Raw genomic sequence first — 17,380 nt, 5'->3', positions numbered from 1 at the left:
CCACTCGAAGGCAACGTCTTGGCATTCTGGAGTCTGCGTACTGACAAGAGGCGAAGTCATCCGAAAATGCTTGAATAGGGGGCCTGTTAATCTCCTTTTGCCTGCGCGGTCCACGCTGCTCGCCCACAAGGCGTGCTGGGCACTCTTTGACAGGAAGCAAGACGGCGGCCATTCCGGTCCCCTTTTCTTTTGTTTTCCTCGAGTCCCAGAGCCCAAAGCCAGAGGGAAGAAAACGGGAAACGTCACTAGGGCGATCGCAACGCCAAGCGCCTCGTAAAGGTTTGCGTGATGTTTGGGGAGGAGGCGGGAAGCTGACCCAACCGCCACCCATCATCACTCTCTTTAGCCTTGGGGGCACTTCTCTATCCTCCAAAGGTTGGCATGGACAAGGCTGCCAGCCGCCAACGCCGGGCGACGGCACACAGAGCCAAGCACCAAGGCCAAGACTTTTTCGCCTTCGACGACCCCCCAAGCACAGCATGCATCCCCCTGTCGCAGCCCCCGTCGGCTGCCGCACAAACAACACCCTGGCATCCCCGTTTCAGATAGGCTTCAGAACCCAAAAATGCACGCGCGGGGCTGCATCGCGAAGGGCAAGGCATTGCGTCGCTCCACACACCACCCCAAGAACGACGGGTAACAAGGAACCATGGGAAGGAAAAGAAGGAAAGAGTGGGAAGATGGTAAGAGAGGCGTCGGCGCGAGTCGTTCGCCGGGACGGCAGATAGAAGGGCAATCCCATCCATTAATATGAAAAACCCGTCTCGGCAATAAAGCATAAACACTTTCCCTCCCGCCCCTCCCCCATCGACCGCCAGCTCACTCTTTTTTTCCTTGCTGCATGAACGAGAAGGTGCTTGGCTGTGTTTCCTTTTGCCCTCTTCTTATTTCCCCTTCCCTTTCGCTGCCCGTTACCTGCTGTGCCGGATCCCACCATTTCTTTCACCCTTCTCTTCCCCGTCACCAGAGCGCACCAGCCTGCCGCTTATTTTGTCCGTTTCTTCATCGACCGTGTTTTATACTCGATTCCGCCCGCTCGACGCCCATCAGATTACCAGCGGCAAACCTACCTGTTCCGCTCCTTCATCCTATTCCCTAATATCGGACACACAAGGACCTGTCAGGAACGAGAGATCCGAAGCCGGCCAGAGAAAAGCGTCGCTACGATGATTAGTCTTATCCTCCCGATTCGGGCCACTCAGGCCGTATTTTCCATCATAGTGATGGGATTGTCAGGATATGGTATGTGGCTTGCTCTGCAGTTTATGTATGGCCTTGGCTGGCACAGGAGGGAGATAGGGTTGACTAACACCACACCAACAACAGTTGCCAATTGGTACCATTTCAGCACCCTCACCGAGTCGCCGTCACAGGTCAACTTCCAGGTCTTCTCGGCCGTCTTCTCCATCCTCTCCGTTGCCTACCTGGAGGGCTCCCAGAGGTTCTTCCCGAGAGGTCAGTGGAACATGTCCCAGACAAATACCGCCCTGTGAGACACTCTGTACTAACACGACCCAACACACAGCTGCCAACCCCATCGCGGCGCTTGCCATCGAGGCCATCAACGTCATCTTCTTCTTCTCAGGCTTCATCGCCCTGGCCGTCTTCATTAACGGCCTCGTTTTCTGCCGCGGCACCGTGTGCGGCTCGGCCCGGGCCTCGACCGCCTTCTCGTCCTTCCTCTGGCTCCTCTGGTCGGCCTCGCTCGGGCTCACGGCCATGGCGCACCTGCGCAACAACGGTGGCGGCCTGAGTTTGGGGGGCTTCGGGCGGCGCAGCAGCGGCAGCGGCGCCATGTCTCAGACCCAGCCGCAGCAGCCGTCGCCGTCGGGGGGCGCGGGCCCGTCCCTGGAGAAGAAGACCGATTCCGTGGCCTAATGGACCCGCTCAGCGCCGCCGTCGGCATGCTGCCGCCGTCGCTGTCGTACCAGCCCACCTTCTTCGACCTGCCCTGGCGCAGGAAGAGCATCGCCTGGGCCGACACCGAGATGGGCGAGTTCATCGGCGGGGACCTGGACAAGAAGCACGCCGGCGGCGGCAATGGCGGCGGCGGTAGCGGCACCACCAAGGGCGGGGCCAGCCTGCGCTACACGGACCTGGCGGACGACGACAGCGGCAGCGAGAGCGGCGGCAGCGCCGACCCCAAAGACGCCCAGGACAAGGACAAGGGCGACAAGAAAACGTCGCCGCACAAGCTGGAGCGCGCGCTCAAGCGCAACTCGGTCCGGTCCGTGTCTCCGTACCTCGGCGGCAGCGGTTTCGACGTCAAGCGGGGATCGAGGGTGTTGATCTGAACAGAGATGTAATACCCTTCAACAGCTGTGCTGGATTTTCCGTCTTTTCGTTTTCTTCTCTACTTTTTCAGGGACTTGATTCAATCATATGATCCGGCGTACTATATCAAATTTCAAGGGCTTGGGTATACTTGTTTGTTTTTCTTCTCCTTTTCTCTTCTATTGCGTCGACTGCATCTAAATAGGTATAAATCGGTGTGGCGGGGAATATTTGGGACGAGGTCTTTGAGATAACTATGATCGATGGCGTCTTGAAGATGCTGGGGTGGGTTTGGTGACATCGTAATCCCGGATTGCTTTCACTGGGTAGTATCTGGAAGTGGCAATCACTGCATGATCGGATAAATAACAAGGCACGCGGTCTGCGTATCGGAATATATTGATCACCACTCGTGCTCCCGTCGATGTATATTACCTCTTCTTCCGACGGCTTGCAACTCTGCCTTCCTCAGGCCGCCAAAAGGTCGGGGAAACGAGGGCCATGCGGCAGTGGCTTGGATTCCTAGTGCACATTCGGTCGAATCCACAAGCCGCGCTGCCTACCTCTATCATGCAGGCGCATTAACACCAAATCTGAATGCGGCTTTAATGTGTCTCCGCCGTGAAAATTCAGGGAGGTCCTTGTGGGTTGATGCCATCTGCATCGACCAGGCCAACAACGAGGAAAATAATCACCAGGTCGGCCAGATGGGCACTGTTTACAGCTCCGCCGGAAGGGTCCTATTTTGGCTGGGCCCATCGAGCACAGAAACCCAATGTCTCTTGGGCTTAGCGGAACACCTCCACGGAAAAGCGGTGCAGAGACAACCAGCCAAGGGACAGAGCTCGCTGGAGCTTTGGCGGCTGGCGTGGGATGAGGTCTCGCAGGAGGCCGGGGAGGAGCCAACACAACTGCAGCACGCGCGGACACGGGAGCTCCAACGGCCGCTCGACCGGGCGTGGTTCCGTCGCGTTTGGGTTGTCCAAGAGGTGGCTCTTGCAAAACGGGTAGATGTCGTGTGCGGTCGACTTTCAGGCGCTGGCATCGGCCTTTTCCCTTCAGCCAGGCTTTATGGGGGTCAAGGTGCCGCTGCGGGTTCAGGCCTTATTGGGCGCGATGCCGGGGGCCTCTTCGCGAGAACGAGACATCATGGTGGAGAGAAGAGCGGGAATTCGGCACAGCCGTCACAAAATTCGCAGAAAGTAAAGCATCACTATCACCTAGGTCAAATATCCGCACCGCTTGGTGTGTCGTCCGATACAAAAGGTCCAAGGTGCTCCGGCCAAAATACCAGTGTGCTGAGGTGGAGATAGTTCAGGACGTTTTGCTCTTTCTAGTATACGAAGGCCACCCAGTGCCGGCGGATGTCCAACTGCCCAGGTAGACCGTCGACAAGCTGATAAAACGAATATCTGACGGGAACTGGGATGGCTGCTATTCTGGGCGCTGAAGGGAGAAACCGTAAGCCTCACTCTCGCCAACCATATAATGGGCACGCGGGTATCTTATTACGGCACTGCATACTCTTGTCAACCAGTGACCTACGTCTGCCAGCATTCTGAAAACTCTGTGTCGGAGATGTGGGTAAACATTGGACTTGGAGCTCGAATACAAGGTCCGCACAGGCTTAAACTGTACCGTGCGGCGGGGTCTTCCCCAAGTTGCCGAGACCCTTTAGATGCTAGGAAATACCGGGGGACCATTCACTGCTTTATTTAGCACTAAGGAAGCGATGCGTCTGTGTCGATACGACGTAGACCTCAACAGTAGCAACGTCTATGCGCCATCCATTGTGCGGGCGGCGTGGAGTGCGAGTGTCAGGATCATACAATTTTTGTTGCAGAAAGGTATGCGGGCCGATGGAACCCCAAGGAACTCCCGCCAGCATCTATACACAAGAAGGCAGCTTTTCATCTCCTCGCGGCTGGCCAGAAGATCGTCGAAAAGCAGCACACACCTAGTAGCAGAGTCTATCATCTGCTAACCAGAAGCGAATCTCTACTCATGTCTCAATGTATCTTGAGCTACATCGAGTTTATGCTGAAGTGCCACGTTCAGGCTGCTCCTCGGGTATGCCATCGAGTGGGAATCTCGACCATGTTTACGGATAGCCCCTTAGCAAGAAGTCTCGATATGACAAGGGCGGATCCGGACGGGCATCGTGTGTGCATCTCAACACCGCCGTTCGTCACGACAAGCCAGGGACACCACGAGGTGGCTAGGCCGTCTTTGCACGTATATCGAGACGACATCGTTGTGGACGGAGTATACTGCCCAGTGCCGTGTTCTACGGTGTTACTACCTTATACTGCAGCAGCCACGGATGGAAAGGACGCTGTGGACGTACTCCAAGTATCGGAGGTAGTGACTCATCGTGCCTCCTCACGTGCAGGTGCATGGCTCGTACATGCTATACATCCGGTCGTCCGCCCACAAAATTAGGCCTAGGAAAAACGGAACAATACACCCTCTTTTTTCCTAATCCGGAACAACCCAAGGTTGTGCCTCATACATATCACAAACCCTCTTTCTATCTATCACAATCAACTCGAAGCTATCCCGAGTCTCTAGAAGCTTCTGGACTTCAATTTTCGACGGATTACGCCCACGACGCGTGCACCCACGAGGGGACACGCGTTCGCTCCAATAGAGGGGAGAATTGCCCGCAGACTGGTAACTATCTCGTTCGATCCCTCTCTCCTCTCCCACCACCACAGCCGTCAAGATGGTGGACTATCGGGTGAATCCGGTCGAGATCCCAGAGTTGGAGGGATGGTCCAATTTCCGGGACTGGAAGCGCGCAGTAAGTGTTCACCTCCGCTTATCTGGCAACGCTGCCTTCATCTCCGCCAACCCTCCGACAAAGCCCGCCGGCGACGAAGACAGCGATGAAGTTATCGAGTGGCTTGCCCGCCGCACGCTGGCGTGGTGGTGTATCCGCGGCAGTATCGGCGAAGCCATAGGGTGCCTCGAGGTGGGCGGCTGGGATGGCATCAAGGACGACGAGAATCAAGATCCCAAGGCGCTTTGGGACAAGGTGGCAGCCACTTTTGGATCGTATCCGTATTAAAGCCGACGGCGCTCCCCTGTCCATGGGCCTCGTCCGCTGGTACCTCACCAGCCTCATGCGGAAGCTCGAGGAGCTGTGCATTAATCAGGGCCTGGCCGTCGCCTTCCTCGATGCCCGCCGGATCCACACCAGCGGCGCCATCCTCCCCCGGACCCAAAGTCATCTTCTCAACATCACCTTCACCGGCCGGCCACTCCCCTCCACCGCCCTGACGCTACCTGAGCTCCGCCATCACCCACTTCTGGATTCCGTGGAGTAATAGTCTTTAGGAAAGGGCTTGGTGTACAACTCATCAAGCTGTGACGGGGATACACTGGTCGTTTGTCATACGAATTACATTCATGTGGTTATTGGAATCGTAATGCTCTTTTTCTTGACTGTTCGCATATGGCAAGAGAAGGCGATATTGTTTCGGCAATAGACCGGACAGCGGTGACATCTCCACGGTTACATGTGCCAGTCATAATGTGGGTGATTCCCGCAACCTCTTGGCGCCACAGCTTGTAGAGCAGATCCATACAGTACATCCCTGCAGAAGTCCGCAATGCGAGAGCATTTTCCAGGAGAGTTCATGGAAGAGCATGTGGGAGTGATCATTCTGAGATGCCTTCAGCTGAGAAGCTTTGCCAGGCCTGTTCTGCAATGGTCCTGCTCAATTGAGTGCTGATTGCTGCTTATTGGGCAGACAGCTAGACGACCAACACAAGAACGTCAGCACCCCAGCGCCAACCTTCAATCGTCTCCTTCCTCCAAAACCAAACACCAAATCTTTCTTCCCCGCACAGCTAATAGACCAAACCTTACTAGATCCTAATCATGGCTACCGCGACGACCATGGAAAGGACCAACAAGCCCTCAGTCGAGGAGATCGAAAGCATCCGCCTCTCGACCCGCAACCTCGCCGTGCCTGAATATTACACGGAGCTCTTCACCAAGATGGGCGTGGCCTACTACTGCCAGCACCAGACCCGGACGACCTCGTACCTGCACCCAGCCAAATTCCGGGCCCTCCAGGCCGCCGGCGTCCTGCACCCAGCCACCTCGGACCTGCCCGCGTACGCGTTGCGGCTCTATTGCGACGATTACACCGTGCCCAGGCACCGGGAGCGGCGGCGCGACGACAAGGGCCGCGCCTACTACCTCAACCACGAGGCCAAAAAGACACAATGGGAGCACCCCGAGGCCGAGGCCGTGCTAGCGAAGGCGCGCGGGGAGGGCCGCGAAGGCGAGCCGTCGTGGTCGCTGTCGGCGGCGGTGGCGGGGGATGGCGACGCTCCGGTCACTGGCCACCGCAGGCTCCTGCGCAAGTGGGAGGAGGACTACACGGCCGAGGGGGTCCTGCCACCGTGGATCCTCGAGGAGACGGCGGCGCCGCCCGAGGGAGCGGGCTGGAGCCGCGTAAGTACTGGGTCAACTATAAAACGGGCAGCAAGAGCGAGACCCAAAGCCCGTTTGACGCTCGTGAGGCGCGCGCGCGCATCCGTAAGAGGAAGCAGCAGGGGCTGCCGGTGCACTGCACGCCCAAAGTCAAGATGTGAAGGCTGTATAGGGAGGCTTGTGATGAACAGCACAAGCCACTACCTCGATGCAGAAACCACTGGGCTGCTAGCCTAGCAAAATCCTATGTTACTAATACACAACAGAATTATTGCATGGGTATAGAAACGCTGGATACTGTAAAGCGTCCACACAACACAGCCTACCTACATGTATGCCGTAACTGGCCTTACAATGCCTCGCTCGCCCAGAGCAAAAAGAAATGGCAAAACGTACGACACCGAGGATTCCCCAGTGGTTACCCACATGAATACTAGTTCGGCCCTCATATGTTTTAGAACTGGGAGATTTTGAGAGCAAATGGGATCCCAGGCGTCTAGAAACGGGGTTTTCGCCTCCGAAAAAAGATGCCTCTGCTCTCCTTTGCTCCTAGCTAAGCGGCCGTTTGCTGCGCCCCACGTTACACACCGACTTGTATCCCCCCCCTAGACAGTGATACTAGTCAAAGTATGCCTTCTCAGAATGCAAACCAAGCACGTGGGTCCAAACCAGGGCGTTGGAGCTTAGTGTATAAAGCGGTCCCTCCTCCGAACCTTCGGTCCATTGCCTCACCATGTCCATGTTGCGGCACCCAATACCCTCACCAGACTGGATAGCTCCTTGTGGATGGACCCCCGTGAACTTGGCGCCCGAGTTGAGACGGATGCACCGTATGGCAGGGCCCGTATCGCTTTGGACCTTTACGAAGAAGCAGCCAGCCATGTTGAGCGCCTCAGTCCCGATGGGGATGTCAATGGCAAAGCCATTTTCGTCCCTGCGCGAAAAGATGGCCTCGAAAGGCCCGCGTTTGTTGAGCAACATGATGGGCTCTAGTCGCAGGAGGATGGCCAGCAACAGCTGCGGCTTGATCCAGCTGACAGCCACCACCTCGGAGACGGACTTGCACACGACGCGGCCGAGGAAGAAGTCGCGCCACGGCCACTCTTGCACGCGGATGGCCTTGAAAAAGAGGATCAGGAAGCCAGCTAGAGCCCAGCAGAAGACCGAGATGTTGAACGGGTCAACACCTTGGATTCGCTGCTCGATCGTGAAGCCCATCACCAGGCCTCCGACAACGAGCACGGCGCAGAAGCCGATAGTGCCCCAGCAATACCAACGGTACGGGATGATGATGGACTTCTCGTCGATAATCCAGCTGTCAAGCAGCCTGAGGCCGGCAGCGATCTCTTCGTTCGCCAACGACAGCTTGTGGCGCAGCGGGCTGTCGTCGGCGTCTTCGGCATCGCCGCCATCACTCACAGCCTCCTGGGCGCCGCCGCCGCCGTCGCCGCGGCGCACGGGCGTGTCGCGCGAGGCCGGCCATTTCGTCAGGGCCCTCTCCTGCGCGGTGGTGCTGTTGCAAACAGTCGTGATGGTGTCATCCCCAGCGAAGTGGTAGCTGCTGGTGCGCACCATGAAGGAGGCAAGCAGGCGTGTTTTCTCGCAGCTCATGATGGGCTTCCCCGGCGGCGCTATGAATTTTGTGATGTGGATCATGCTGCCCAGCTGGCTCGGGAAATCACCGCAGATCATGAGAAACGGGACTAGGGCGGTGATGACGGGCTTCATGGACGACAGATAGACGCGCCGGGCCCTCGACGTGCCCAAACGAATGGGAGGCGGCTCTTTCATGGAGCTGGCCGAGCTGGCCGAACCATCATCTTCAAGGGGGAGTATCTCGGTCCACTTCCAGTGGACCGCGGTGTATGACGCTGACGCTGGCTTCGTGGCTCCGTGTTCCGCCCTCAGCTTCGCCAGGACCTGCATAACGACCTCGACGGCGATGTCGGCGGAATGCAGCTCACTGTGGTGCGTGCTCCCGCAGATGGCACCCGACCGCTCCTGACAAAGCATGGCGCGCTGCTGCCGGAAGCCCGTGTCGTAGATTATGGAGCTTGCCTCAAAAGCGTCCGCCGCGGCTGTGGTGTCTGGGTCCGACATCAAGCCTCTACAAACGTGCAGCATCAAGACGCCGATGCACTGGTGGAAGCCGTCGAAAAGCCGGAAGTACTGATGTCCTTCATGTCCCATGTGCCTCTGGGCGGCTTCGAGCTGCCTGTCTCTGGGGGACTCGGATCCCTTGTTTGGCGGCGGAAAGTCCCGCTCTAGCGTCCGTCGCAGACGGCCCTCCCACCCCCCAGCCGTTGCGAGGCAGACCGCGGCCGACTTGGTGAGGTCGAGACCCACGACCTTGAGCTTTGCGGCCAGCTTCGCCAAAGAGATGATGACGTTCTGGTCCCAGAACTCACCGTCCATGGCACGCAAAAGGACCTGCGCGAGGGTTCCCGTGATGTAGTTCACCAGGGCCTGGTAACATCTGTCGTTCTCTTGTCCCAAACGGATAGAGCCCTTGGCTGTATGGATGGCGCCTTGAGGGCCGAAGTTGTCGAGTAGTCGACCGCTGGAAGCCCGGAAGTTGGCCGGGTTCGATACGATTGGGTAGTATTCCAGCAATATCAGCTCGTTATCCATGTAAGAGATTTCGGTAGCAAAGACAAGCTGCTGTGCCAGCTTGTTCAGTCGGCGGTATCCATCACCATCGGCTTCCCCGAACCATGCTTCGAGTCCTTCGAGCTCGATTGGTTGTCCGAGGTTTACAATGTCGACCAGTCGACGGGTTTCGAAGGCCCACAACTCGAGCTGCTCAGCGTCCGTGACCTGATACTGTCCCATATCGCTGAACCGGGGCAAGCGGGTAAGCTCGAAGTCATCCAGGATGGGAAATGACTCGTGAAAGCTAAGCTTCGGAATGATGTCGTCGGCTTTGAGAGCCCATGTTTTCCTTCCTGGCGCGAAGCCTTCCCGGCCCTTTGGTGTAGCTTCGGTGTTTTGTTCGTAACCCAATAGGGTCGACCGACGTCTGGGCTTTCCCTTAGCTTGGTCAGTGCTCCTTGACTTCCAGGACATGGTCAAATGCTTAGGCAGGTAGGTATCGAGCGCAGTTCAGAGGTTCGGGGTCGGGGTGGTTGGGGAGGGTCGATGCTAGACTGTGTCGGAACAACCATCGGAAGCCTTGGAAGGGCAGAACCAAACGGGACATAGGTAGCTCTTCTGTGTGAGAGTAAAGGTCCCTAGGCCACCATTATTGATGTCGGCCGCGACGGCCGCAGTGTTACCACGGAGGCCTCGTACTTCCAAATGTGGCCGAGAAAGCCTAGAATCTAGCCTGCTGGTGAACACGTCAGCATTGCCAACCAATATCGGCTGATCCGGACCAATATTGGGATGCCGAAAACGCCATGCAGCTATCACCGCAGCGCATCACGCCTGCGGGCAGGCAGACAGCCTTGGCACTGTGATATTGAACAGCCTGACCTGTGAGCCTGACTGCCTTGGACCCAGCCTTGGTCTAATACCTGCATTAGCGTTAGGCACCCAAATCGGGCATTCCGGAGCAATTTTGGCATACCGAAAACGCCATGCAGCTGTCTCCCACAGCACGATAGGTACCTATGCAGGCGGGCATGCAGGCAGCTTTGGTACCGTCACATTCTTAAAGGAAAGGCTACCTCACTGGCGCTGGGGCTTTCGGGGATTCACCATGGCATGCTGGTAACATGCTGGACCATCATTGCCTGTTTCTTGCGGCCTAGTGAACCTCGCTCACTCCAAGAACTACCTAACTCATCAGAAGTGGTTGATCCTTTGATTCGTTTCCCGACATCGCCCAACGACCAGCAAAAAATAGCAGCAACATCGAGTTAGCCAAAAATGGCCGAGTCTCCGGCTGGGTATGAGAGGTACATGAAAGCGGTCATCCGCGATGCTTCCGAGGACAAAGCTTCGGGTTCGGCAGACAAATCCTTCAATGGCAGATTCTTCGATGTGACGGAGCACTGGCTCTCGCCTAGCGAACCCGGCGAATGCGTCCCTACCGGCCAGCTCCCTGACACGGCCGTCTCGAGAAGCCGCTATGGAGAGAACTCCCTATTACTACGACGGATCCTGGTACCTCAGAATCAGCCAAAGCTCCAGCTCGAAATCCAGTCAACTTCGCTTCAGAAGGCCTTTAGCGACATCACCGACGATCTCGCGACTCTCAACGTCCATGCGAACCCCATTGTGATCCAGGCACCGTATCACGAGCTCTATCACTTCCGCAAGGAGCTCAAGGCTGCGTGTCACTCCGCGAAGTCTGAGAATCTAAGGCAGGAGCTGCAGCTTTTTCTCAACTTCGAGGACGAGCATATGGCTCGGGCATCAAATCTGAAAGAGATCGATAATCACTTACAGCTGTCGCACCCAACTATCCGGTTCGAGTATCTTTGGGCCCTGTTTAAGCCCCATGAACTCGTCCTCCTGAAAACGGTAGCCGCGGCGAGCTCGACCGTTCAGTCCTGCGCGGTGCTCGAAAGGTATTGGGTCGAGCAAGGGGGAGCCGGCTTTACCTGGCTCATCCAGGTCCGGCATATGGAATTTGACGGTGAAGGTTTTGGCGTTGTTCAGGAAACGTTCAGGTTCCCCGCGTTCAACGGGGTCCTCAACGTTGACTCTCTGCCGGCGTACCCGTTGTCTTTCTGCACTGACCAACACGGAGTGAGGAAGGCCCTCGCTGAGACGAGCAAGGCCTACATCAAGCTTTGTAAAGCGGATCCTGTCGGCTCATCCAAGACCCAAACCAAGGGCTGCCTCCGTGATTACCGCGGACCAGTGTGGGTCTCAAGGCCGAATGCTAGGTACAGCGGCGACTACAGGGAAGGCATGCGGCTTTTTGACTCACCCGAAGAAATGGTTAGTAGACCATCCTCAGACGCCAATGGACCGCGTCCTCGATTCTAGAGGTAGTAACCTAATTATTCGCTACCCCCTCTAGATATCTGGGCGCGTTCTCGTAGATCCGGCGGGCTTCATCCGCGAGAACCCCCACCTCCGCGTCCGCATCGTCGCCAGGATGTTGAAGAAAGTCGCGGGAGGCAAGGGCAAAGCCGCAGATTCGGTTACGAGCTTGGAAGAGCACCAACCCATACTTGACCCCGAGGCTCTCGAAGGAGAGGATTCAATCTGCTTCCCAGCCACGATTGCGGGCTACTCCCTCAGTACCAAGCACTGCGGAAATTTCCACGTTGGAAGCTTTCATGACGTCGCTTGGGAGGACGATGAATCCAAAAGCCTCCTAGACAGCTCGGAGAGGATGCGGCATGTGCACAGAATCGCCGCAAATTTCTCCTATCACTCCCACTCTTTCGGTTACTCCATCGGAGGGAAGGGGAGGGGGCTGGTCTACTTGTTTTATGGTCCATCTGGGACGGGCAAGACTTTGACTGCTGGTCAGGCTCCCAACAAACATCGAGCATCAAGATGAGAAGACGAATGCTGACAACTTCGCGGTCTAGAGTGCGTCGCGGAGCATCTTCACCGGCCACTGTACCGAGTGAGCGGTTCGGACCTGGGCTCAGACACATCCGACATCGAGGCCAGCCTGCAGCGAGCCTTCAACCGGATCGCCCGCTGGGAAGCCATCCTTCTCCTCGACGAGGCCGATGCCTTTATGGCGGAGCGTGGAGACGACAGCCTAGAGAGGAACTCGTTGGTTTCAAGTACTACTCGCCTCCCTGGATGGTCTCCAACTTCCAGAGCTGACATGCTGACAAAATTCCACGGCCAGTCTTACTTAGGCTGTTGGAATATCAGTCCGGCATCGTCATGTTGACGACGAACCGGGAGGATAAGTTCGACAAGGCTTTCCGCACGCGCATCCACGTCACAATCAGCTTCCCGCCAATCACCCAGAAAGACCGAGAAATCATCTGGCGCAGCCAACCGAAGAAGATGGGCGCCAGGGCCGCGGCCCTCTCTGACGAGGAATGGCTCTCGCTGAGTGAGCTGGAGCTCGATGGGCGAAGCATCAAGAACGTGTTCCACGTGGCAGGGCTGTGGGCGAGGTCAGATGGCGGCGAGGATAACCCGGTTTTGTTGGACGACATCAAGTCGGTGCTTCAGATCGCGCTTGGAAACGCATCTAAGGATGTCAAGCGACAGCTGGAAGATTTCGTGGGCCGTAAACTTTTGTCCTAAATAACTCAGCTCCTCCCTGATACCCAGTACCTAGATTGTGGAGAGAAAGCAAGGGCGAGGCAAATGCACAATGAGCCATACCCCGGAATTTAATGCCGAGATATTCAACAAGCAGCGCTATGGCTTGAGGAGCTCGCTCCCCGCATCCTGGCTGCAGAGTTTTGTCTGCTGACCAGACACCAGCCTCTAGCCTCCCAGATATAAAACGACACTCCTTTCCGCTCCTATTTGTGTGCCCCTACGTATCTTCAGAATAAGTAGGATTTCGAGGAAGCTAGAAGAACGGCTTAGGAGTCCTTAAAACTGCCTACCACCGATCCGCCTGTTTATTGTCTCTGCGAACAGCGCGTCCAGCTGGGCTACCCCCTACTACTATTCCCCTCAAGCACAAAAGCATCCAGGGAGCCCCTTCCATCATCCCCCAGGCCAGCAAAGGACAGCGACATCAACCGTACTTTCCTCACTGCACCAGGGAGCACAATCTGATCCTAACCATCAATCGTTACCATGGAGCTCTCGGCCGAGGAATGGCGGCTCTACTGCCAGCCCATCCCCAAAAAGTTCAAGCGGTGGCGTCTGTCCAACCCCGCTGCCGTGCTTGAGCGACTCTCCCGCACCACCGAGCAGTTCTGCTTGAGCGAGTTCAACGCAAGGGCCAACCTTCACAAGAATTTTTCTTCCATTTGCAGCCCCGACAAAACACTCACCGAGGCCTCCCTCATCTCCTGGATCGCTGCCAACCTCCCCGCCGACGTCGACATCGAAACCGTCCCGGGCCTCGCCGCTGCCATCCCGCTGCTATTTCGGGCCATCCAGAACCTTTCCACCTACCCTTTCACCCCTACCCAGTCTGACGCACCTACCGGCGTCACTTACGACGGCTTTTTGCGCGTAATTGCCTGGGTTGCCCTTGCCCTGGACGGCCCCAATGACCACCCAATGGCCCACGCGCGTAGGCGCTCACCCGCCGACCAACGCCGCGCCTTGTTTCAAGCCTTTGCTACACCAGCTCCGGGAAACGAGCTCCCATTCGATGAGGGTCGCTAGCGGCAAGAGGCGCGGCGCCGTGCCCTAGCTTTCTCCGCGCACGACATTGAGTTTCGAGGCGCCCGCGCGCGGTTGCAGAAGCTATCCCCATTAACCACGACGACGATGGAGACAAGATTTTTCACGATTTGGTGGATATGATTTATATATCTCAAGATCCGGTCGAAGTGGGGTCTGGACAAGTGCCACGAGCTGAATTTAAAGTGCCCGCCAGGGAGCTGATGAAAAAAGCAACTCCGCTCCGGGATTATGTAATAGGAGAGAAGGAGCTGAGGGTGTTAATCGCCGGGCTAGTACCGCTGCAGGGATGTTTTTGGTGCCCGGGGAGAACCTCCCGGTTTTCGTGGCCGATGGTGAAGGCGATAACACCCTGGCGCGTGCGTTCGAGCTGGGCGACAGCGAAGGCGAAAAACCGGGGCTTAACTACGAGATGTTTGACCGGGCTTTCGCCAAGGTCGCGGTAAGTCCCCCGTTCCTTCTTATCGCTATCCGCGAGCAAACAACCACGACTGCTGCTGACCCCTCCCTTATCAACAGCCGGCTCTTTTTGCGCCGGTTGAGCACCTCCTTGCACTTTTTATTAAGGAGCCCACCCAACAACAGAACCCGCCACCCGCCGAGGCTCTGGACAGTCGCCCCAAAGATGGTCTCCTCTCCCGGCGACGCCTGGCACAGCTTCGTACGCTGCTTCTAGCCAACGCTTGCGAACCCACTGAGGACCTAGAGCTCGGGTTCGAGTGGGTTCGGGCCGCCGTCGCTGGAGACAAAACCACGGCCGCTCTTATCGAAGCCTTGCGCGCTGAGGTCGGAGACTTTCACCAAGGCCTCCTTCTGATTCAAGGCCAGGCCGCCAACATGGAAAAGCCATACATATTCGGCTTCTACTCGTGTTGTCTTCCGACAGACGAGCATGGGATCCAGCATCCAAACCCCACCGGCAACGATCTCGTTCCCGCGCATCTTTTCCAACTCGGGCCGGTGCAGGACGGGTTCCCCGGCGTGCCGGGGCGGCCGGCGTGGGTGACCGAGGGTGAGGTTGGGGACGAGGCTGTCACGCTCCGGTTCGGCGACCCCCGGGCCGGCGCCTCGCTGTGCCTCGACCTGGCGGCCGGGCGGGCGACGTTCCGCCACAACGTTTTCCCCGCGGCGGACGGCAGCAGCGTAAGGCCGGAGCACGCCGTCGTTTACCAGTCCCCGGTTTGGCGGGGGAGCTGGGAGGTGGAGATGGAGGTTGAAAATGTTGAGCTGTGGCTCACAGATTTGTTGTGAACTGCAAGCATAACCCCGTGATATGGGCACTAGCCATGGGGGCTGATGTAATGAAGGGGAAGCACGTGCGTTGGACACGTCCGTGGTATTTGGGCGTATTTAGCCTACTTCCTTAACCTTTGGAGTACTTGATCCGGACAACAGATAAGCATAGGAGATCACAGTAGCAATTGGAGCACTGTTAGTGTTACAATCAGGCCTCTGCTCCTAAGGTAGGGCGCCTAGGGAGGTGTCTAGGAGTAGCACGTGACTTGAACAACTTAGGTAACTCGCAGGGATCTTAAGTGCGGTCTGAATGCTTGCTCTAAGGGATACTTGGAAGCTAGCTTAGGTTGACCAACGCCAAAGCCTCAGTCAAGAACTATCTAGGACAGTAGGAAGTCCTCCTTTTTATATCCTGGCCGGTTTGCTCCGAGGTACGTACACTAAGTCCTTGCTACGTTTGCTCACTTGGTAATCAAGGTAATTTGTTGTTGGAACAGGCTGGTGTGCGTGTTTAAGACTGGAGGAGGAAGGCCGGAAGGGGAGCACGTGGGTGCGGTCCCACAGCGCCCAACGATGACGGGATCGGTGGGATAGCCAAGCACCACCTGCTTTACCCCTGTCAGATGGATCTCTTCCTCCCTTGCACACGAATCAACGGTTTCCCCTCCCTACTAGAGACGATCGTCGTTTGCCATTTGACAGGCCTTCTCCGAGCTTACAAACAGGAGTACCAAGCTCCTAACAACATCTGTCTTGTTTTGTTCAAGATTGTGCTTGGCGCTTTAGCCAAGCTCGGAAAAAAATAGCAGAATCAGGAGAACGAACAGTAAGTAGGTAGGTTGCCAGCAGCCTGTGCTAGAATACTGCCAAGTATCTACCGAGTATTTTCCATCTCGGCCATCGCCAGGAACGGATGAGCCCACAGCTCATCGAGAGTCGGCCGTTCGTCGCTGCTTACGGTAAGGCACTGCTGCACAGGATCCAGCGCCTGCGGATCCTCAGGAAGGACGTCGCTGTAGTCGGGCAGTAGGAGCTCCAGCCCGGATCCGGTCCGGCCCTGCTTCAAAATCCTAGCCGCAACCGCCGCGGCCGCGGAAAAGTCAGGGACTAGCGGATCGAGCCTTTTCGACGACAAGATCTGAGCGGCAACGACGCCAAGTAGCCAAATGTCGGCCTTGCGCAGATCGCCGCCGACGGCCCGGCCAAAGATGATTTCGGGCACCGTCAAAGCGCTGGGCCGGAATGGCTGCTGGCCCGTGACGGCGGGATCGAGATAGGTAACGCCGATGCTGGCGACGGTGCGCATGTCTATCCAAATCTCTTCGGCATCGAGATAGACAACCGAAAGGCCCAGGTCGGTATACGATTCGCGAAGGCCTCGAACGACATCGCGAAGGACCTTTCGTGCCTCGGGAACTCTAAAATGTTCCCCAAAAATGCGCAGGACATCCTTTATCGGCTCATCGCTGATATACCGCGTGAGCAGGTAGGTGTGGCCCTCGTAGCGCCCTAGCCGACATAGTCCACGACGGCGTACGAACTCTGCCCGGTGCTAGGCCTCTAGTCTAGCACCGAGAGGGCCCTCTGCAGTGCCGGCTCTTCGAGATCGAGGCGCTCCGCCACCAGGTAGCTGCTGGAGGTCGCTGTACCTGACATGTCCCGAGCTCGGAAGACCGGGCCGTTGACGTCCATCCCAGAGTTTTTCGAAGCAGCTGAGTGCGAAAGTGGGGCCACTGCTTTTCTCCGTCGTTGATGGTGCTGGGGACATGTTGGCGAGTGGGTAGGTAGTGGATTGATGTTTGTTTCAATGCCTGATGTTGCCTTTGACAGCCGCCGCTCGGGAGATTGCCATGTCAGGAGTCAGAATTGGCTGCCACTTGGGATGGCCTGGGATGCCGCGGTAGGCAGGCAGATACATAGATTCATCGGTAGATAGAGTAACTTTTCACGCGTAGGCTGTTTTTGAGTTTTTGATGTTCAACGATGGAGACACAAGTCCAGGGATTAGAATTGTTAGTGCCATGGGTCGTGCTTCTTTTCCCTTCTTGATTTGTACCAAAAAGCGTCTTCCACTATGGAAAAACTGGCTCTAGATAAATGTACTACTTCTCTTCCTATTATTGTTGGTATTCAGACGAAGGACTATCCCACCGGACTAACAATACAATTTTGATTCCTGGGACC

General features: G+C 56.7%; 9 protein-coding genes across 9 annotated transcripts; 7 read left to right on the top strand and 2 right to left on the bottom strand.

Moving 5' to 3' along the window:
* Positions 1–1,002: 1,002 nt before the first annotated feature.
* GGTG_04225 (hypothetical protein) lies at positions 1,003–1,878 on the top strand (the record flags this gene model as incomplete). Its single annotated transcript, XM_009222017.1, has 3 exons — positions 1,003–1,242; positions 1,327–1,455; positions 1,526–1,878. The coding sequence occupies exons 1-3, from the start codon at positions 1,167–1,169 to the stop codon at positions 1,876–1,878; spliced, it is 558 nt and encodes a 185-aa protein (XP_009220281.1). The 5' UTR covers positions 1,003–1,166.
* A 26-nt stretch (positions 1,879–1,904) lies between these two features.
* GGTG_04224 (hypothetical protein) lies at positions 1,905–2,500 on the top strand (the record flags this gene model as incomplete). Its single annotated transcript, XM_009222016.1, has 1 exon — positions 1,905–2,500. One exon carries the CDS (start codon positions 1,905–1,907, stop codon positions 2,292–2,294), a length of 390 nt encoding a protein of 129 aa, XP_009220280.1. The 3' UTR covers positions 2,295–2,500.
* Positions 2,501–2,530: 30 nt separating this feature from the next.
* Positions 2,531–4,716, top strand: GGTG_04223 (hypothetical protein; the record flags this gene model as incomplete). The annotated part of the gene is made up of 3 exons (XM_009222015.1): positions 2,531–2,559; positions 2,747–3,519; positions 4,118–4,716. The coding sequence occupies 3 exons, from the start codon at positions 2,531–2,533 to the stop codon at positions 4,714–4,716; spliced, it is 1,401 nt and encodes a 466-aa protein (XP_009220279.1).
* Positions 4,717–4,999: 283 nt separating this feature from the next.
* Positions 5,000–5,603, top strand: GGTG_04222 (hypothetical protein; the record flags this gene model as incomplete). Its single annotated transcript, XM_009222014.1, has 2 exons — positions 5,000–5,331; positions 5,396–5,603. 2 exons carry the CDS (start codon positions 5,000–5,002, stop codon positions 5,601–5,603), a joined length of 540 nt encoding a protein of 179 aa, XP_009220278.1.
* A 557-nt stretch (positions 5,604–6,160) lies between these two features.
* On the top strand, positions 6,161–6,882 carry GGTG_04221 (hypothetical protein; the record flags this gene model as incomplete). Its single annotated transcript, XM_009222013.1, has 2 exons — positions 6,161–6,742; positions 6,778–6,882. The coding sequence occupies 2 exons, from the start codon at positions 6,161–6,163 to the stop codon at positions 6,880–6,882; spliced, it is 687 nt and encodes a 228-aa protein (XP_009220277.1).
* A 249-nt stretch (positions 6,883–7,131) lies between these two features.
* On the bottom strand, positions 7,132–9,553 carry GGTG_04220 (hypothetical protein; the record flags this gene model as incomplete). The annotated part of the gene is made up of 1 exon (XM_009222012.1): positions 7,132–9,553. One exon carries the CDS (start codon positions 9,551–9,553, stop codon positions 7,340–7,342), a length of 2,214 nt encoding a protein of 737 aa, XP_009220276.1. The 3' UTR covers positions 7,132–7,339.
* A 1,017-nt stretch (positions 9,554–10,570) lies between these two features.
* GGTG_04219 (hypothetical protein) lies at positions 10,571–13,008 on the top strand. Its single transcript, XM_009222011.1, has 5 exons — positions 10,571–11,611; positions 11,694–11,753; positions 11,799–12,147; positions 12,214–12,417; positions 12,486–13,008. Exons 1-5 carry the CDS (start codon positions 10,592–10,594, stop codon positions 12,893–12,895), a joined length of 2,043 nt encoding a protein of 680 aa, XP_009220275.1. The 5' UTR covers positions 10,571–10,591; the 3' UTR covers positions 12,896–13,008.
* A 394-nt stretch (positions 13,009–13,402) lies between these two features.
* Positions 13,403–15,211, top strand: GGTG_04218 (hypothetical protein; the record flags this gene model as incomplete). Its single annotated transcript, XM_009222010.1, has 3 exons — positions 13,403–13,847; positions 14,248–14,402; positions 14,480–15,211. 3 exons carry the CDS (start codon positions 13,403–13,405, stop codon positions 15,209–15,211), a joined length of 1,332 nt encoding a protein of 443 aa, XP_009220274.1.
* Positions 15,212–16,070: 859 nt separating this feature from the next.
* On the bottom strand, positions 16,071–16,964 carry GGTG_04217 (hypothetical protein; the record flags this gene model as incomplete). The annotated part of the gene is made up of 2 exons (XM_009222009.1): positions 16,071–16,705; positions 16,769–16,964. The coding sequence occupies 2 exons, from the start codon at positions 16,962–16,964 to the stop codon at positions 16,071–16,073; spliced, it is 831 nt and encodes a 276-aa protein (XP_009220273.1).
* Between the last annotated feature and the right edge of the window lie 416 nt (positions 16,965–17,380).

This window comes from Gaeumannomyces tritici (assembly GCF_000145635.1).
Source record: "Gaeumannomyces tritici R3-111a-1 unplaced genomic scaffold supercont2.2, whole genome shotgun sequence".
In the NCBI taxonomy this organism is placed as follows: domain Eukaryota; kingdom Fungi; phylum Ascomycota; class Sordariomycetes; order Magnaporthales; family Magnaporthaceae; genus Gaeumannomyces; species Gaeumannomyces tritici.
Note: the sequence above shows the minus strand (reverse complement) of the source record. Positions and strands in the feature narration are given on the sequence as shown.